General features: G+C 41.9%; 2 protein-coding genes across 3 annotated transcripts in view; one reads left to right on the top strand and one right to left on the bottom strand.

The window, feature by feature from the left end:
- Positions 1-398: 398 nt before the first annotated feature.
- Positions 399-21,360, bottom strand: LOC138960000 (serine/arginine-rich splicing factor 11-like). 2 transcript variants are annotated; one of them, XM_070331715.1, is made up of 4 exons: positions 21,175-21,360; positions 12,616-13,313; positions 8,612-8,885; positions 399-7,280 (listed from the first exon to the last, which is right to left on the bottom strand). In XM_070331715.1, the coding sequence occupies exons 2-4, from the start codon at positions 13,099-13,101 to the stop codon at positions 7,015-7,017; spliced, it is 1,026 nt and encodes a 341-aa protein (XP_070187816.1). In that variant the 5' UTR covers positions 13,102-13,313; positions 21,175-21,360; the 3' UTR covers positions 399-7,014. The 2 variants fall into 2 exon arrangements, with proteins under 2 accessions (XP_070187816.1, XP_070187817.1); XM_070331716.1 differs by lacking the exon at positions 21,175-21,360 and having other exon boundaries at positions 12,616-13,608.
- LOC138954633 (uncharacterized) overlaps positions 13,197-21,649 on the top strand; it is a 29,313-nt gene continuing 20,860 nt past the window's right edge. Inside the window, exon 1 of the mRNA XM_070326432.1 lies at positions 13,197-13,274. Coding sequence (XP_070182533.1) covers positions 13,197-13,274 — 78 coding nt within the window. The remainder of the gene's footprint in view (positions 13,275-21,649) is intronic.

Raw genomic sequence — 21,649 nt, forward strand, 5'->3', positions numbered from 1 at the left:
CTCTCTCTCTCTCTCTCTCTCTCTCTCTCTCTCTCTCTCTCTCTCTCTCTCTCTTTTCTCTCAAATATTAAAGGTGTCTCTGTCACGCGCTCACTCTTTTCTACACATAAGCACACACTCAAACACACACGCACGCACGCACGCGTGCGCACTGACACACAGTCACACACGCACGCACACCCATTCTTACGCACACACACACACACACACACACACACACACACGCACACACACACGCACGCACACACCCACAAACACGCACACACACACACACACACACACACTCCACACACACACACACACTCCACACACACACACACACACACACACACACACACACACACACACACACACACACACACTCCCGCGCGCGTTCGAATTCAAAATAGAAACCAGAATAAATTGAATAATTTATTTCAATGGGTAAAAACAAACACAATAAATAGTAAGTGTCGCCTTGAAAACAAATCTGGCCATTTGCAATCCCTTTCCCCCTCCCCCACCCATTTCCTTTCCTTTTATCTGATATATTTAAAGGGGTTCTTACCGCCTCCCTCGTCACTTCGTAAAATACACCACTTAGATGGAAGAACAAGACTGTACAATCAGCAAAACACATCAAAACTAAAAGCTCTACAAATCCAAAAACAAAGAGACTGCCAACGTTCCAAAATTCAGAATAAAAAAACAAGAAAGGTAGGTTGTTGGAACGTTTGTTATTGACAAAACAAATATATATCGCCCCAACGGTCTTTTAAGTGCACAGACAAACAATAACGAAAACTTATCTGACTGATTTTTCCTTCCGCCTGCCACGAAGCCGCAAGCGAATGAATGATTATATGACTTTATAATATTATATAATATTATATTATGTAGAAGTAAAAGCTCTACAGTTGATCAATCAAACAGTCGTCAATATCGTTGTTATCATTTTTTTTATTTTTTTTCTTATTTACAAAATAGACAGCCATATTATTTGTGAACGATGAACAACCATTTCAGTATCAAACAGTCGTGGATGTTATTTCTATGTGGTTTTTTTTCTTCTTTTTTTTTCTCACAAATTTAAGAATCAGCATGTTGATTGTAAACAGTGAATGGTGAATCGTTTGAATAGTAAGCAGCAGACATGCTTTTGACTTTTCGGAGACGGTCATTGCAATAGAAATCAGTAAACAAGCTTTTCAATAGAAAGCAAATCTTGCGTTTGATCTGTAAATAGGAGGCGGTCATTGCAATAGTAATCAGTAAACAAGCTTTTCAATAGAAAGCAAATCTTGCGTTTGATCTGTAAATAGGAGGCGGTCATTGCAATAGTAATCAGTAAACAAGCTTTTCAATAGAAAGCAAATCTTGCGTTTGATCTGTAAATAGGAGGCGGTCATTGCAATAGTAATCAGTAAACAAGCTTTTCAATAGAAAGCAAATCTTGCGTTTGATCTGTAAATAGGAGGCGGTCATTGCAATAGAAATCAGCAAACAATTCTTTCAATAGAATACAATGACTAGTAAACAGTAAATAATAAGTGCAATAGTAAGAAGTGAATGTTTACTTCAAGACAAAGAGGAACAATCATTCTAATGGTAAATAGTGTGCAGTCGTTATACGGTAACAATTCGTGACAATAATGTCAACAGTAAATTGTAAAAGGCGAACAACAATTTCAGTTAAAACATTTGAACATTAACCCCTTTCGCTGCCAATCAAAACTTGCGTATGTGCATTCCTGACTGCCAGGGAATATTGGAGTTCGGGGTGTAATAATGCACACCAAAATTCTAGCTCCAAACTGGCAGTAGGTAGGTAAGTAAAACCTATGTTATTTTTAAGGGAAATTGAACCAAGAATCTGTTTTTAGTGTCTAATCATGGAAATAATAATTAGTTTGGCTTATAATGATGTTTAAATATGAACTTTTGAAAAATCAGTCCGGCGCATCTTCTGGTGCCTGTGAATCAAACACAGGTGGCTGTTTTGCTTGCTCCAAGAAAGGATTACAATCACTATCATCTACCTGTTTCCAACGAATCGTCCGAAAGAAGATCTCCCCCTTCCCCTGTCAGTATCCATAATCATTTGCACCGCCTGTAGCGTCAGTCCGGCTTTGTTTTTCCCTACTAGGGCCCGGTCGACTGTCACGCGTTAGCCATTTTGACGAGTCGAGATTTCTCTCCCCTACCCTGTCGCCAAGGCCGAAAATAGCCTTCAGACGCAAAACCGCGTCACCATTTATGTTTATTCATGAGAATGAGGTATCCTACCAAGCCATTGGCTGCTATTTGTGTGTCAGCAGTGACATAGCATTTCTGGAAAATCCCGGAACGGAGAAGACGGGTAAACCCGTCTTAAGGCGCTGCGGCAGCACAAGCGCATGATGGGTATACCCGTCATAAGGCAGGCAAGTGGTTGGTAAATACTGAAGGACAAATTCTTCACAACGCTGGAAAGAATGTTTGTATACGCTTAACATTACAAAGGTACACATCCCGAATGCTGTAAAGGTGTTGGTCTTGAAGTCATGTTTAAAGTGTATTCATTGATAATATTAATAATCACCCCCCGCGGGTTAGGGGGAAGAATTTACCCGATGCTCCCCAGCATGTCGTAAGAGGCGACTAACGGATTCTGTTTCTCCGTTTACCCTTGTTAAGTGTTTCTTGTATAGAATATAGTCAATGTTTTTAGATTTTAGTCAAGCAGTAGGCCTATGTAAGAAATGTTAAGTGACTGTCCTTTGTACTGGAAACTTGCATTCTCCCAGTAAGGTAATATATTGTACTACGTTGCAAGCCCCTGGAGCAATTTTTTGATTAGTGCTTTTGTGAACAAGAAACAATTAACAAGTGGCTCTATCCCATCTCCCCCCCTTTCCCCGTCGCGATATAACCTTCGTGGTTGAAAACGACGTTAAACACCAAATAAATAAACAAAATGGATAATAATGGATTTGCTTTGACTGATTTTAATTGTATTAGACTGGCTCACGCATGTATATTTATGACGTCGTTCTTCGCAAAAGGATGGAGATGCTAAATATCAGCAATTTTTGTATAATATAATGGTTTGTGGAAATACACAGGCCAGGTTGCTACAAGCGGTTGAAAAAAAAGCGTCAGAAGGATAAAGTATCAGAAGCAAACGGAAGTAAGGGGTCCTGATTTGGCCTATTATGGTCCGCTGGACCCGAAAAGCAACAGCTAACTAACTAACTAAACGGAAGTAAGCGCTCTTAATGCATACAACACGTGCAACAAGAGTGAGAGTTATACAGAACCAATTAATCTCCTGGCACGTGAGAGATGGATAAGCAATGATTGTAAATCAATTAGCATTGTCCGCAACTTCAAAAAGTTTAAGTTTGGGAAGACCTTACAACAGCAGTGTGTCCGTTCAATTAGTCAAGCAAAGCAGTATTTACAAACTTGATATATCTGCAATAGTGTACATCGAGCTAAATTGTGACTTTGGTGTCACTTCAAATTTGTTCTTCATAATAGAAAACGTGTACTTGTCTAAGTAGGTGTGCTTAATGGTTGCATACATGCAGTCATGGTGTACATATTAAACGATCGACAAACCTGCTAATCCACTGGCCATGTCGCCATTTTGTCCTCTCTGCTATCCCTTCTTACTTTGGGTCGTTAGTTGTGTTTTGTCAAAATGCTAAAAAGAAACTTCTCAGAATCAAAGCCACACAAAATATTTTGCCCGCGCAAGCATATAGTAATCAGATCCCCCGAGGAAAACCATTGTAACGTATGAAAAGCTGTCTGATTAAAGGGGACTATTCAAGTGCCGAGGTGGTTTAAAAAATAAAATAAAAATAAAAATAATATTCTTTACCACTGTGCGTCAACTGTTTCACTGTTATATGGTGCAAGCAACTTTTGTAATGTATGCACTTGTATACCCCTCGCTTATTGCAATAGACGATGTTCACAAATAACTATTTGCCCCAATGAAAGCTAGAGTATTAACTCTTTTGCCACCCATAAAGACCCGACAAAGTATTTCTCAATAAAAGCAAAGAGTATTCGAGTTACTCTTTCGCAACTCGCACAAACCCGACAGAGTGATATTCAGGGTTCGTCTATTGGTCCAACCAAAAACTGTGCTGCCAACACAACTTAAAAGGTACAGTGAGTGGAGGGTGTACGAGCGCATACATCCGGCGTGCGAACCTTATTATAGTGAAACTATAGACACACCCTGCACACTGACAAGTGTATTCAACAACGTCTCCGAAGCTTTCGTCCACCTGTAATGCTCAGAGTTCATCCAACACAGTCAATCTAAATGCCTACCGTGCGAGGTTTGGGGAGTGGAAGGGGTAAGGAGACTGACTTGGGCACATTTCCTCCTTCACTACATATCTTCACACCTGCCCCGAAAGCGGCGTATGGCTGCCTAAATGGCGGGGTAAAACGGTCATACACGTAAAACCCGTGGGAGTGTCAGCCCATGAATGAAGAGGAAGAAGAAGAAGCAGAAGAAGGACAAATCTTGACACCACCAACCCTCCTTCAGGAAAGGTTTACATATGCCTGGAATGAATTTGCATCTCTGAATGTTTCCTTCTGAATATTCTACTGCTTGCAGGAACTAAACAGTGTCACTGTGTGTTGCTCATAGTAAAACAGAGCCATTTCTGAGTCTTGTTTCGACCGCAACATTTCGACACCTTTGCACGCTGCAAAGCGTCATCACGACATATTTAGACCAAACTGACGTCAGCGGCACATGAGTCAGACTCATGACGCAACACCAACAAGTACCATACTAGTTGTAGCGAGGCATATAACCTAGATAGAGAGTAAGATTTTTGTTATCAAGTCCATTTTTGTAAACACTAGCACTTCCTCCCGTTTATATATAAGCATGCAAAAAATTAAATTGTGTCAAGTCGAACTTTCAGCGCCTACACTTCTTCCTATCTACATAGCCTACTGCCATAACCAGCAAGTCCGATTTTACCTGGTTGAATTTTCAACTAAACATTTCTACCAGCTTACAAACGGGCAAGCTTGGGAATACAGTTTCGACAAGTCGAAATGTCAACTGCATCCCTGCTACCGGTCTTCACATTACAAGGGGCAGAGTTTGGATTTGAAAAATCGATTTTTCAACTGCAACTTTTCCAAACTGAGCAAGAAAGGGAGTTTCCAACCTTCCAAGTCCAACTTTCAACTACAACACTGCTACTGGTCCACAAATGGCCAAAGGAGGGAGTCCGACTTGGTCAAGTCAGAGACATGGTCAAGCTGAACGTTCAGTATCAACAATTTTACTGCTCTACAGATTTGTAAAAACCAAACATTGTGAGAAGTTGCCACAACACAATGCCAATGGCTATCAAACAGAAATATGTGGCTTCAGCAGCGATGTGCACAATCATTTAAATCAAATAAACAAAGAATATGTACATTTGCACTATTTTTACATACATTTTGTTTACTGTGATTTCTATCATCTTCGCTAAAACAATCAAATTGCAGGGGAACATATGAAAGCAAATATTGAACAAGTTTATGAAAGTACGGTGGTATAAATGGTATTTTGAACTCACACACACACGCACGCACACACACACACACACACACACACACACACACACACACACACACGCACACACACACAGAGTTACAACTTATTCTAATGCTGATACCGATGCACTTGCATGCACGGTCTGTCCTTGTAAGGCCATGTAAAATCCACTTCTTTGCAACGATCGAAATACTGTCTGAAAATGCTTTATCTGGACCTTTACACATGTTTTTTTTAGATGTACAGACTTTCGCTTGCTGTTGTCTCCAACAGAAAACAAAGGAGTAGTACCTGAAGGTTCACGAGAGAAGACTCCAGAAAAGGGACTTTCGGACAGACTACCACGTTGCAAATTGGAGCAGAGGCCAACTTCCTATGTTACATTTCACATGAGAGATTAACCAGCTTCGTCTACCATAATCCACAGAGCTGTTATGAAAGCAGCCAACAATACTGGGTAGGGATATTATCTCTGTCTCATCATCAAGGGTACAGAGTTGCGCACCACTCAATTTGAACAAGAATGGAAATCGACTGTTGATGTTCTTTTATCTTTTTTGAAGGTAACAACTTGGAGACCACAAAAAAATGGTTTTGAATGATTGCGAACAGGAAATTCAAACAGAATATCCTCCAATCATAAGGGATCGATACTGAACACATTTTGGAGTTCAATAGAATACTGACATTAAAAAAGAACTGGTCTGCTCTGAATCAAAAACAAGAAAGGTAGTTTGTTGGTACGTTTGTTATTGACAAAACAATACGTTACAATCACAATAACAAATTTGTTTTGTCAATAACAAATTACCTCTCTTGTTTTTTTATTCTCTTGTTTTTTTATTCTGAATTTTGAAACGTTGGCAGTCTCTTTGTTTTTGGATTTGGTCTGCTCTTAATTTGCAGTCTCCGCTGCGCCTATTTTGACAAGAAATTCACTGGAGTCCTAACCAAGTAAGACAGAGGGCTAAGAATTAAAGGGAAGTAAGCGATCTAAATATAAACAGCAACATTAAAGTCATTTAGGAACCAGGGTTTCGGCCTGGTGCCTACGAGAGAATGAGAAGGACTTCAACTTACGGTTGTTGGCTATATTTAGAGCGCCTATCGCCTTTAGTTCATTACAGTTGTTGAACATAATTAGGGCACTTATCTCCCTTTGTTCTTTACGGTTGTTTGCCATATTTAGGGAGGTTATCTCCCTTTGTTCTTAACGGTTGTTAGCCAAAATTAGGGTGCTTACCTCCCTTTGTTCCTTGTGTTTGTTAAAATAACTAACGTTCCAACAACTTACCTTTCTTGTTTTCTGATTTTGTGTTTGTTAGCCATAATTAGGCTCACATTCCTTCGTTCCCTCCATCCAGAAATCAATTTAACCGATAATACTGATTGATGTTCGTCATCTCTCATTGAACATGTTAATGTTGACTTCTAATGGCCATCTAAGTCAAAATGAACCCTTAGATCTACAATAATTCTGTTAACAGAGGCAAAGAGAAAGACAATTCTTCGAATGCGGACTGTACATCACAATCCCGTTGAACATCCAACAGAATGCCCTTCACAACACGATCTTCCAGGAGTTTCATGTCTCCGGGGTCAGCAGAAAATGCTGGATCTGCCGTAGGAAAGTTAGCGGTGGTTGAATCGTGAGAAGTCTGCAAAATATGTTGCCTTTCCCAGTCCGGGTCCATCGGCTGAACCAGGTTATTCGGATTAAAGACTTCGCCTCCTGCACAATCATAGATGAAAATGTGTCAACATTATTTTGTCGTGACTGTCTTTCAAAGAAGGTCAGTTGATTATGCCAAAATGTCAACAACAATGTTCAGTGTTGAGGATTTGAATAATTTGCTTTTGTCTACCACAAGGGCCAATGAAAAGGCTCCGAGACTCAAGTATATCATTAGTAGACAACATAAAAGTGTGCAAAATGTTTTCAAGCAAACTGAAATGACGCTTCAGGCTTAGACACTATCAAATGTATTGTCAGTTACTTATATTTGAAGTAGTGTACGTAACTTGAGTCTAGAGAAAATGTTTTTTCAAAATAGACAAAATAACGGTTACAAAATGAAAAACTATTAACAGTGTTTCACAGTTTTTAGTTTTGAAGTTGCTTAACATGAGCCCAAAAACGTGCTTTAATACTAGACAAAACATTGCTTGATAAATTGGAAACTTAAGCGTTGCAGTTGGGTAAAATTAGTGCACAAAGCATTATTATAGTATTGACAGAATAATAGTTACTCAACGTTTGCCCAGCGCAGAATTCCCAAAACTCGAAGTCGGTATGTGCCGCGCTTACACAAAAAAGGGAACATAATTCAAACCCCTAAAGCCGAGAGGTTTTTGAAGGTCTGCAGCAGCATCTTGTCAGGTACTCCGCAAATGTGCACTATAGACGATTTTCGGAAATAACTCCGTCGGGTTTGTATGGGTTGTGAAAGAGTGAATACCCTTGCGTTTCCTCTGACAAATAACTTCACACGTGCTTCTGTCGACGTGTTTCCGACATACCTCTCGCTAGTAATTGGCCCCTCCAATGTTTGTCCGAGTGAAATCTGCAAGGTCATTCACCCTCTCACAACTCATACAAACCCGACAGAGTTGTTTTTGGAATCCGTCTATCTCCCCCATGTTTAGACCAAAATCAGCACTTCTACATGGCGCGACTAACTCTTGAAGGTCAGTCCGTATCTTGTACGCGATCATCTTCGCCACCACAGCTCCTACCAGGCTTTTACATGGAATACGATTAATTTTCTCTCGAACACATGCAAAAAATTAACAGACTAGCTGCTTAATTCCTATGCAGAGTGTGGATTTGTTGTTGACTTTTTGTCGTAAGCAACAACCACATCAATCTGCCAAGTTAATTCAGCAAGTTCACCACTCTGCGCAAAATGCAACAACGCTGTTGATTGTTTGTATATGTCCAAGTGAAAGGATGCTTTTATTCCTTGTAAAAGCGTGAATAGACCTGTGTTACTAAACACGATTGCTTACACGAAAAAGTAATGTGCCTATAAAAAATAAAAAAATAAAGTAGCCAGAGCTCACCTGCAGCGTCCCAGGTAGCGCTGCCATTCGCATGTGCAGCAATGTAAACAGAAAGCTGGACATTGGAAAGGGGTTGTAATGACGATGACGTCAATTCGGCTTCTGACGTCACCGAGTGTCCGGGAATTCCCGCTGGCTGTGGTTGTGGGGCAGGATGAGGTCGAGGCAGATGACGACAGAGCGTGAGGTAGCTCTGTGCAAACTTCATCCAAGTCTCCAGATCTCTGATTTGCTGCATAATGTTGCTGTTTTCCTCTTTCCGCCGCTCACAACACTGAAACAATGCAGAAATATTGTCATGCACCAGCAACACTTTGTGAACCAGTCGGTTCGAAATGTTTGAGTTTATCTAAACGTTCCAATAGTGTAACCTTTCTTTTCTCTCTTTTTACATTTAGTCAAGTTTTGACTAAATAAGGTGTAAGTGTGTATGTGTGTGTGTGTGTGTGTGTGTGTGTGTGTGTGTGTGTGTGTGTGTGTGTGTGTGTGTGTGTCTGTGTGTGTGTGTGTGTCTGTCTGTCTGTCTGTCTGTCTGTCTGTCTGTCTCTGTGTGTGTGTAGAGCGATTCAGACTAAACTACTGGACCGATCTTTATGAAATTTGACAAGAGTTCCTGGGTATGATATCCCCGGACGTTTTTTTAAATTTTTTCGATAAATGTCTTTGATGACGTCATATCCGGCTTTTTGTAAAAGTTGAGGTGGCACTGTCACACCCTCATTTTTCAATCAAATTGATTGAAATTTTGGCAAAGCAATCTTCGACGAAGGCCGAACTTTGGTATTGCATTTCAGCTTGGTGGCTTAAAAAATAATTAATGAATTTGGTCATTAAAAATCGGAAACTTGTAATTACATTTTTTTTAAACGATCCAAAAACAATTTCATCTTATTCTTCGTCATTTTTTGATTCCAAAAACATATACATATGTTATATTTGGATTACAAACAAGCTCTGAAAATTAAAAATATGAAAATTATGATTAAAATTAATTGTCCGAAATCGATTTAGAAACAATTTCATCTTATTCCTTGTCGGTCCCTGATTCCAAAATTATATACATATGATATGTTTGGATTAAAAACAAACTCAGTACGCTAAAAAGAATAGAGATACAGAAAAGCGTGTTATCCTACTCAGCGCGACCATTACCGCACTATTCTGGCTTGTCGATTTCACTGCCTTTGCCACAAGCGGTGGACTGACGAAACTACGAGTATGCGGTCTTGGTGAAAAAATGCAGTGCGTTCAGTTTCATTCTGTGAGTTCGACAGCTTGACTAAATGTTGTTATTTCGCCTTACGCGACTTGTTTAAAAATAATTTAGTTTTTCTTTTAGTTTTTGTTGTTGCGTCAAGTTGCATTCGTCACGTGCTGCAGTCTGTGACTGCGGAGGTCTCACCGTGCGCCATAACCTAGACTTTACCAGATGGGTATTGTTAGAAACTTTGGGGCTTGCCAAACATAACAATCGATGTTAACCATGAAGTCTTCTGGAATGAACTTAATCTTCTCAGTCAGAGATTAACTTATACCCTGATGAGCGATACACACGCATTCCAAACGCTTGAATTGTCCCTGGAAAAAAACTTGAATGCAGTCACTTTGAACCAAATATAGTATTATCAACATATATGTAGATTTGGTAGTTGGTATCCATTTCTAAATCTCAGTTTCATCTCGTTCAGGACTGCAACAGGGCTGGTAACTCTTAAAGATGCATTCCTTCCGTTCATCTGTCCAGACTTTCACGTGGTATAAGGACTCCCTTTCACCAACAATACTCAGCCTGACTGCGCCCTTTGCAGAGTTGCAGTAGGAATTGTTTGCTGAACTTATTTCCTAAGTGGCACACGATGTCAAACTTGCGAAAGTAGTTCAGCAAAAACTAGGCTGCTCCTGTTTGGTATGTGTCCAAGTGGAAGAATGATGCTGTCCAGCGAAACAATGTGCAAAGATATGTGAGGCTTACATTGGTAAGGAAGGTACAGGTACCTTTAAATGTCGGGAACTGATACAGGGCTGGCTACTCTTAGGCCAAACAAAAATATATGTTGGTTTAGGGTAACATGACCCCACAAAAAAGGTCGGCTTTTTTTCTTCTTTTTTTTCGGTATGGTTCGCAAAACGTGCCAGATGTTGTTTTGGGGGGATTTGTTTTGAGACAATGTTTTAGGGTCGGCGGGAAAAAATAGGGTCGGTCGAGTTACTATACCCTAAACCAACATATATTTGTGTTTGGCCTTAAAGGCACAGTCCTTCCCGTGTAAAGAGTTCGGCTCATCATCTCAAATTTGGTCAGCATTTTATATTGAAGAATAAAGTTCGTTTTTTAAACAAAAGAATTCTGTACTCACCGATACAATGACAGCACAATACAATACGAATGTTCGCTTATGAAAGCTTCATCAGGATCACGAACAAACACACACCAACAAAATATAACATTCCTCCAGCCATTCCTGGACACATACCAGAAATCAACATCCAGACTGGTTTCTGGTAACAAACTGTTGACACTGCCAGTGTCGTATATATATGTACATAATTATCAACATGTGCGCCGACGCTCATCCTCTTTTCTGAAAAACTGGGCCTCTCCAGCTAATCTCAACGATCAAATTGCAAGCTTTTTGTCACCATGCACTGGCATATCTTTGTGGCGCACCCCAGTTAACTCTGCACTTAAAAAAATCACACACAAAACCGGAAAAATAAAAACATGGCGATGAGTTAAAACACTTTTGTTTTGAAGCTTTTGTGAGTAGATGAACAGCTATGTAATTATTGGAGTGTATATGATGACGGGTTTGTTGCTGAAAAGTGACACACTGGAAGAAAAAACCCAGACGTGTTTACACTATGGAAGGTAATGACAAACGGCAGGGACAATCAACGCAGAACAATCCAGTATTATTAAGTGTAAAAATAACTCTGCTTGATTTCTAAACAGATCATTTTGTGTTTACAAGCACTCACGCACGCATGCACACACACACACACACACACACACACACACACACACACACACACACACACACACACACCCGTGCGCACTCACACACACACACACACTCACACACACACGTCCGCACGCACACACACACACACACACACACACACACACACTCACACACACATAAACCACAACCGCCGCAATCACAAACGTTTTCCTATGAATTGTGAGTCAGAATTTCTCAGAAAAGCCCCACGCAACCCGGCCAAGTGTAGATCTCCTTGTCGGTGTAAAAACTCACCAGCTCCATTCTCATTTGATCATTCAAATAATGATGTCGTCGATACATTATGGCTCCACGTTCACCTTATGCTCAAATATGTCGCCGTTATAAAACAGTTGCATAAACATACATTCCTTCCTGAGTGAAAAAAAGAAGGGCAGCCATCACAGATCTTTCCAGGGCCCGAATGCATGAGAGGGAAGTTCGCGACTACTTCGAAAAATTTGAGCAACTTCAGAAGACCATGTACTTCCCTCACTTTTTATGCATCGGTCGGAAGAACGGCAGAGCGAATAGCTTGGGAGTAAACTTGAGAAGTTCACACTTCAAAAGTAGGCATTTGCTTTCCCGGTTTCAGCTCATTTCCATCTTAAACATCTGAACCCAGATGGAACGAGAGCATGGAATGAGAGCATGGAATGAGAGCATCCTTCCACTTAAGCACATAACAAAAATCAACCGCCTGGCTGCGTTCATTCAGTGCAAGTTGGATTCTTTTGTTGAATACATGCATTTTGCAAGTTGGTACTGGCTCTGGTTACGAAAATGGTGATTTGACCAACAACAAAAATCCATTCTTAACAGAAAATAGACAGGCTGTAGAATGTTGACATGTGTTCGTGTTGAAGTATTCACTTATGCAATGTAAAAGACTGTACATGTCTGTTGGGATGGGTTTCATGAGAAAGAAGGTAGCTAAACTTTTTAAAATTAAACAAAGACAATACTTTTTATTGAATAAAATGTTTGTTTTGTTAAACTTACCGATGCCAGTGACTCCAGCTCTTTGTTCGCTCGCAGTGTTTTTCGCCGCGCGTAGTCTCTCTTCTGTTTCTTCCTTCGTTCTATCTTGCCTTCCTCGCTGTCATCAGAACTGATATCGCTGTGATCTTTCTTCCGTTGTGTAGCGCGGGTTTTTTCTTCATGTTGTCTGTTTCGTTGTGTTGTGCGGGTAATACTCCGTTGTCTGTGTGTTGTGCGGGTTTTCTTCTGTTGTCTTCGTGAGCTGCACGTTTTCTCCGGCTGTATCTGTCGCTGTGTTGTGTAGGTTTTACTCCTCTGTTGTCTTTGGGCTTTGCGGGTTTTACTCTGATGCCTTTGTCTTTCTGAGCTGCGGGTTTTCGTCCGTCGTCTGACAGCTTGTGTGCTGTTGCTGCTGTCGTCAGTTTCGCCATCGGAGGTGGGAAGTTCTCGCGAAACTTGAGTGATGAAGGTGGAATATCTCCTCGGCGGTCTTTTTGTTCGTTGCATGATGTGATCTGTTGCTGCTACTTCCACAACGTTCGCGTTTTCCTTCCTTGGTTTCGGATCCCTGGGCCTTTTCAGCTACCGTCAGACCAATCACAATGTACGAGCCTTTCGAAGTAGTTCCCTTCCGCTTGAGCGGGCCGAATTTCTATGCCGTCTCAGGAACTCTGTTTGTGGTAAGGTCACGTTTGGAGTTCAAGTGTTGTCGATTCTCTCTGCATCATATAAAATAAAACAAAAATTACATTTTCAGACGAGAAAAAAAATTCCCGGTGCAGGCGATGATGCGTTTGCATTGACACAAAACTAGCCTACACACTATTTTGACAGACGTTCACTCTTCCGACACACAAACACTGCTTCTAAAGGTCATGAAATGTTTGCATGAGATTAAAATGAAAAATGTTTTCATATCTAATTTTATTGCGGAATTATAGCCGAGATACACATTGAAGATCTATCATATCAAATATTGAATTCTCAGAGTCAACCCCGAGGGAAAATGCATTGCGTTGTTCTGAGACATTCAGTTTGGGCTGGGTGACAGTCTTTATATTCTCGCAGGTTTTTCTACCACGCCCCGACCCCCACAAAGCACAATTTCCGAAGAATCGGTTTCTGAAAAGTTTGGAAATGTTAATGCACAGTCATTCTTTCTTCCCACTAAACAGACACTTGTTACCGTGTACATTACGTGTAAAAAACATTACATTACCACCCAGCCTTGCCCAGGATTTAATCACTGTCCTTAATTGAGAATGAAGTTGACTTCGCGAAAACTTCGCCAATACTTTTTTTATTGGAAATGCAGTGCAAAAGCTTTGTGCAGCGATTTTCGTGAAGTAGATTTATGTTAACGTTTTTGTGCTGCGTGCGTGCGTGTGTGTGTGTGTGTGTGTGTGTGTGTGTGTGTGTGTGTGTGTGTGTGTGTGTGTGTGTGTGTGTGTGTGTGTGTGTGTGTGTGTGTGTGTGTGTGTATGTGCGTCACCAGTGACGCAGTGTGTGTGTGTGTGTGTGTGTGTGTGTGTGTGAGTGTGTGTGAGTGTGTGTGTGTGTGTGTGTGTGTGCGTGTGTTTGTGTGTGTGAGTGTGTGTCAATGACTGTGTGAGTGAGTGTGTGTGTGTGTATGTGCGTGTGCGCGTGCGTGTGTGTTGTGTATGTGTGTGTGTGTGTGTGTGTGTGTGTGTGTGTGTGTGTGTGTGTGAATGTGGAGGGCCCCAAAGGGGGGGTATCATCACGATCACGGGAAGGGAAATTTTAGCTTTCACGATCACAGTTACCTTGATTTTAGTTTTCACGATCACGAACACCAGTGGCAAATCACGGTCACGGTAAAAGTTGCATGTACATTAAGCACGTGTCAAAGTAGACACAAGCACACAGTAATTCGCTCCTCTGGATCTATTGTTTATTCAACACAAAGTGAGAACTTCAAGTTTTTATTATTATTTTTTTAATTCTCTTTCATACACACATAGAAATACATATCATGATTTGTAATCAGTAACAAGAATGTTGTTTTCATTGTTCTCTCTCTCTCTCTCTCTCTCTCTCTCTCTCTCTCTCTCTCTCTCTCTCTCTCTCTCTCTCTCTCTCTCTCTCTCTCTCTCTCTCTCTCTCTCTCTCTCTCTTTCTTTCTCTCTCTCTCTCTCTCTCTCTCTCTCTCTCTCTCTCTCTCTCTCTCTCTCTCTCTCTCTCTCTCTCTCTCTCTGAGCCAGGGCCGGACTAGGCTAAGAGGAGGGGGTGGGGTTGCCAGTGGTGGTCCAGGGGGATGTTCTCCCTAGCGGAGGTCTCCCTAGTGGGGGTCAGGGGGCGAAGCCCCCTGAAGCTGATGGGTAGGTCATATTCTGAGATAGGAAAACGGTCGCTCCTTGCCTGAAACGGCATAAAATAAACAATAATAAAAAATGTTTTAAATAAGTGAGGTACATGTTTAGGCTAGGGAGGGGGGTTGCGCAACCCCCATAACCCCCCCGGTAGTCCGGCCCAGCTCTCTCTCTCTCTCTCTCTCTCTCTCTCTCTCTCTCTCTCTCTCTCTCTCTCTCTCTCTCTCTCTCTCTCTCTCTCTCTCTCTCTTTCTCTCCACTCATACACATTTAACTCCCACACCCTCACTCACACACATGAATATATACTTGCACAATTTCACATTTCCAGAGCTAAATCTTGTAAACCCATTTTCTCAAAAACGATTGGGTGGATTGAAATAAAAGTACATGTATTCTTTATTTTCAACTATGCCATACAATTTGAGGTACACCATCGCCTGGTTTCATGGCCTTGAAAAACAAACAGGAATGCTACAGTCCCAAAACTGGTTTTACCTGAAAGAAGCGCTCAGTGCTAGTGGCGAAGCAGGCGAGCCAATTAGGGGGGTCCGGGGGCATGCCCCCCCCCCCCGGATTTTTTTTCAAAAAAAGGTAAAAATCTGTGCAATCTGGTGCATTCTGGGCATCATTTTCAGGGCTGTGATAGTGTTGTGATCTTGTTAAAAATAGAGGATCATAGAGGGGAAAATGTACGTTGAAAATAAAATGCTTTGCAATAATGCCCATCACGATCACGAAAACAAATGACGATCACGATCACGAGACTTGATTTTTTTGTCATCACGGATCACGGGCAAAGTCCCATCACGATCACAGAAATGGAACGCCAATCACGATCACGATTTTAAACCCTTTGGGGCCCTCTGTGTGCGTGCGTGCGTGTATGTGTGTTTATGTGTGTGTGCGTGTCTATGTGTGTTTGTGTGTGTCTATATGTGCGTGTGCAAGCGTGCGTGTGTGTGTGTGCTTGTGTGTGTCTGTGTGCGTGTGTCTGTGAGTGTATGTGGGTGTGTGAGTGAGTGTGTGAGTGTGTGCGTGTCTATGTGTGTCTGTGTGTGTGCGACGGCGTGCGTGCGTGCGTGTGTGCGTGTCAGTGTGTGTGTGTGTGTGTGTGTGTTTGTGTGTGTTTGTGTGTAAGTGAGTGTGTGGGTATGTGTCTGCCTGTCTCTCTCTCTGTCTGTTGCATGGGATTGCAGGTGGGGGAAAAGGAGGTCGGAGGGGTAATCTAGAATAAGTGGGTTGTACCTTGACTGAATAGGGGAGAGAAATAAAAGAAATAATAATAATAATAATAATAATAATAATAACGGGCATTTATAAAGCGCCTTATCAGAAGTTCAAAGCGCGTGACAACAACACATGTATACACAAATCATACAATCACTGTCAGATTCAAACAACACATCATGCACATCTCACATCCCCAGACTCTATACTAAGGAACTATCCGTAGTGTTGTTGGAACAAGTGAGTTTTCAAATTGGACTTAAAAGATGAAATGGATGGAGAGTGACGTAATTGAAAGGGGAGTGAATTCCATAACTGAGGTCCATAATACGAAAACGTGCGGAAGCCATGAGCCTTGCGTTTAAAGCGACCTTGACAGAGAAGTCGAGCATCATCAGAAGAACGAAGGGTGCGAGAGGGAGTGTAGAGAGAGACCAGTTCAGAAAGATAGGCAGGTGCCGATTCAGAGATGATATTGTAGCAGAAGCAGGCAGCTTTATTATGGGGGCGAGGACGCCCCCATTCTATACGGATAGTTTCGAGGTTGACCATGGGCAGCGCCATTTTGTTGTGAAATACGTCATCAGTTTGTGTACACAGGAAGTTGTGACATCCGTCACCCTATGGGAGGGGTGACGTCAAAATTGTTCATCTGTAGAAAGTTGTGAAATCCGTCACCCTATGGGAGGGGTGACGTCAAAATTGGTCATCACAGAGTTTGTGTAACACAGGAAGTTGTGAAATACGTCACCCTATGGGAGGGGTGACGTCAAAATTGTTCAACAAAAACATGATATGTCGCTTTGTGCAGGGTCAACTGCAACAAACTCAAACCGAGCCATTCATACCTAGCTGTATTTGAGTGACTTATATACCCGACATTTTTATTTCTTATCTTTAGCACAGGTGTAGGAAAAATCATGAACCAAAATGTTATTTATTTTCTAATTTAACATTTTTTTTACAAATATGACCATGGTCTTTTAAACATACAGTGACATTAAACATTGTTATGTTAAAAAAAAGAAAAAAGAAAAAAAGCTTTTGTGCACAAATCAGAAAATACATTGTACATTTTACCTACAGGCCAAACCGTGAGTGTCTGTGGCAAAGCCCGACCCAGGAAATTGCACTGATCTAAATTGTCAAGAACAGGCGCTTGCATTTGGATGTGTTCAATGATAGTAGGTTTGGTTGTGATCAATCAGAATAATGTAGGAATAAAAATGTATGACAGTTTAGTATGATGACATGTAATTCACATATGCTGAAATATGATATTATACATCATGTAATATTATTATGGCTGTTGCCATGACCATGAAACCCAACAAAGGTTTAATGTAATGTAATTCAAAATACCAAAACCGAGCACCTATTAATCTCGTCTTTGCGCGTGAAGATTGAGGCCGTCTGCCAGTAGCGGTTAGGTCATACAGTGGAACCCCTCTCTAGCGACCTTTAAAATGTTGACAAAAATCGGTCCTTGTGGAGGGGGGTCCTTACAGAGGGAGGGGGGCGGAGTCAGGGGGCCACAAAGAAAGTCAGATTTAAAAAAAAAAGAAAACAGAGAAGTTTGAGTTGCTGACGACCGTTCCCTCTGAAAGCAAACTGCTTCGATTTCATGTTTGTCCTTGGTGTCCACCAGTTCTGGTGCATGTACTACCCTGGCCAAGTTTCCTCTCAAGACATCAAAGAGACCGCCCCAGTATACTCTACAGCCTCTGGGCGAACCACCTCTCATAGCTAAAACTGGGTCAATGACCCCTGGGAAGAAGGTCAGTGTCTATAAAATTTTACTCCTATGCCTGCGGCCAGGGGGGGGGGGGGGGAGTATACCGGTACCATTTGAGAATCAGACCAAATGAGAATTGAACCATTTGAGAACATCCTTTTTTTTCAATCACTACATCGAAGGCCTGCGGCCCGGGGTTCACATGGGTTGGTTTGTTTGTTTGTTTCAAACCCACACCCATATACACACATTTCACATGTAAACCATTTGTCCGCCCCCTGTCGATATTTATCGACTAAGTTCCTTGTACCTAATACGTTCAGATACAGGAAGCCAGTGAAGTTCTTTCATGAGAGGAGTGCAGGGTTGTCGATGCTGTGCTCTGAAAATGAGACGTGCAGCAGAGTGTTGTACTTTTTGCAAGGGTTGGAGAGTGGAGTCAGGGCAGCCTATGAGAAGGGAGTTGCAGTAATCTAATCTGGACAGAATGCAGGATGTAACAAGAGTTTTAGTGGCATCAACAGTGAGAAATTTTCTTATGGAACCTATTCTTCTGATCTCAAAGTAACATGTCTGACAGACTTTTTTTATACTTCCTTCATTGTATTGATCATGTACACGAGCCCGAACAGCGCAGACTGACAAGTAGCTGTGAACCGGGTCAGAAACACAGGCGCATGACTGACAACTGGCTGTGACCCGGGTCAGAAACACAGCCGCATAACTGCATGCAACATTGTGAGAGCGAGAAATCTATTAACTTGTCACGTCTTGTTCTTTAAACTGTCCTTGTAATCGTTTGCCGGTGTCAACGACCCCTTAACTTGGATACATAGCAAGAATGAACAGCCTGGGTGCTCTATGAGCAGAGTTGGAATAATTGGATGAATTAATTTCTCAACTTCCGGGCCTAGTGGCGGCCTTTTGTAACATTAAATTATTATCAAAAACTCAATCTGCAAAGCTAAGGAAGCAGCCAGGATGTTAATTAACTGTTTTCCTGCGTCCAAGTGACGGGATGTTTTTAGCCCATGCAAAAACAAAACAAACGATAACAATCATGGCCAGATATGAGAAGAGTATGAAGTCGTACACACTTCTGAAAAATAGTCACATATAATTGTAACTGCATGGACTCTGTAGTCAGACCGGCCGTGACCTTTGTCTCTTATGCCTGCCAGTGTCGTCTGCTACTTTTCTGAAAACTCCCGCGGGCATTGTGAGATCATAATGATACAATGTTGGTTAAAGCAGATAGCTTTTCCTGCGAAAAGATCCGTGGGGTAGGCTCTTTTGTCAAAAATGCATTCCTTTCGAACAAAATGTTCACATTAACTAGCCTGTATGCTGACCCAGCGTGACCTTTGTTGCCTCTGACTGTTCGGTGTCGTCTGCTACATTTCTGAAAAATCGTGCGCACAGACTGAGTGCGCGGCCAGCGTTGTGTTGGTTAAAGATGCATCCCTTGCCGCGTGTGTGTGTGTGTGTGTGTGTGTGTGTGTGTGTGTGTGTGTGTGTGTGTTCTTGTGTGTGTGTGTGTGTGTGTGTGTGTTCGTGTGTGTGTGTGTGTGTGTGTGTTCGTGTGTGTGAGTGTGTGTGTGTGTGTGTGTGTGTGTGTGTGTGTGTGTGTGTGTTCGTGTGTGTGTGTGTTCGTGTGTGTGTGTGTGTGTGTGTGTGTGTGTGTGTGTGTGTTCGTGTGTGTGTGTGTGTGTGTTTGTGTTCGTGTGTGTGTGTGTGTGTGTGTGTGTTCGTGTGTGTGTGTGTGTGTGTGTGTGTGTGTTCGTGTGTGTGTGTGTGTGTGTACGTGTGTGTGTGTGTGTGTGTGTGAGTGTGTGTGTGTTCGTGTGTGTGTGTGTGTGTGTGTGTGTGTGTGTGTGTGTGTGTGTGTGTGTGTTCGTGTGTGTGTGTGTGTGTGTGTGTGTGTTCGTTCGTGTGTGTGTGTGTGTGTGTGTGTTCGTGTGTGTGTGTGTTAGTGTGTGTGTGTCTGTGTCTGTGTCTCAGTGTGTGTGTGTGTGTGTGTGTGTGTGTGCGTACGTGTGTGTGTTGGTGTGTGTGTATGTGTGTGTGCGTGCACGTGTGTGTGTGCGTGTGTGTGTCGTGTGTGTGTGTGTGTGTGTGTGTGTGTGTGTGTGTTCGTGTGTGTGTGTGAGTGTGTGTGTGTGTGAGTGTGTGTGTGTGTGTGTGTGTGTGTATGTGTGTGCGTGTGTGTCAGTGTGTGTGTGTATGTGTGTCTGTGTGCGTGCGTGCATGCGTGTGTGTGTCTGTGTATGTCAGTGTATGTCTGTGTGTGTGTGTGTGTGTGTGTGTTTGTGCGGTGTGTGTGTGTGTGCGTGTGTGAGTACGTACGTGCTACTTTATACGTACGTTTGATTTTAGGGCACAACAAAACGTTTCCATGAACAGCATCACAATTAGAAATTAGGTGTAGAAAGTCTTAACAGCTGTTCAGGTTTTTACACGCAATAGAAGTATCGTTTTACTTGGTCACATGCCACATCTATAGCTTGTTGCTTTCTGTACAGTGGAAAGGTTTTTTTTCTGAATTATTTCCGAAGCTAACACTTTCCATGTTAATCTGCAAAATTATGTCAAGAAAAATTCCCACTCTGCAAACAAAAAAGCCAGGCCTGCAGGCCTTTGATTTTGATTTTTGTTTTACTCCATCAATACTGATCGAGTTCTGTGGTTATACAAACGATCGTTTACACGGGAAGGACGGGGAATCTTTAACTGAAGATGGGAGATTCCGATGGAAAATCCAGGCTACGAAAACTACTCATATTTCTCAGAAACGTGATATTGTGTAGAAAATGGCATTTTCGAAAATATTGATCGGAGAAAGTTATACAAAATTAAAGAGCCGGTACGGTATCATGATATCCCAAAAAGGAAACCACACGTGAACACACATATCCATGAACAGCTGCAGTCTTACAACCTGCATCTCAAGACATTTTCGCTAAGCGTTCATTTGAATGAACTTGCCTCATAAGTAAAGTTATTCTTGGTGGGTTGCAGTACGCACGGCGACTTATGCAGTTTGAATTATTTTGTGCAAAAAAGGAATCAAACATAGAGAAAAAGAAACTGAAGCATAGAAAAACGGGAAAATCAGTCAAACAGTTGGACAAAACTAACACGAATCTGAAGATATATCAATATGAGAGACGTATAATTCATGTCGAAGTAAAACATTTTAAAAACAGTTTTAAAACAATATCAAAGTAGGAGCAGCATCAGCAACTGAACTCTGATCGTGAAGAAAGCAATAGCAGGCTTACTCACCAAGTGTTCTCAAACATCTGATATGTTTCCTCCAACTGTAAGTGACACCAGCAGCTAACTGTTCACTGTACACAGAAACAAAAGGTGTACTATTCGCTTTTTGTACTCACACCAGGGACATAGATAGATTATATATGTATGTCTCTACTCATACGCAGTGAATGGAAAGTACTTGAACGAAGGAGGGAAACAGATGTGCTCCCAGGTTATCGTGGCTCAGCGCGCGGCTGCAAATGCTGGGCTTTACTAAACTGACCTGCACAGACATGTGGTCTATTTTTACCGGGATTTCCCGTTCTTGTGACGAAATCTATTTCTGAGGAAGACTTTATGAGGTAAAAAGAGAAGGGCAAGGCTGGACGGGCCTGGGGGGGGGGGGGGGGGGGGCTTTCCAAAATTAGACGTTTGCTAAGCAAGGGGGGGGGGGGGGGGAGGTGGGGGGGAAGGGGTAAGTGGTTGGAAGGGGAAAGAAGAA

The sequence above is a fragment of the Littorina saxatilis genome, linkage group LG2 (assembly GCF_037325665.1).
Source record: "Littorina saxatilis isolate snail1 linkage group LG2, US_GU_Lsax_2.0, whole genome shotgun sequence".
NCBI classification, from domain to species: domain Eukaryota; kingdom Metazoa; phylum Mollusca; class Gastropoda; order Littorinimorpha; family Littorinidae; genus Littorina; species Littorina saxatilis.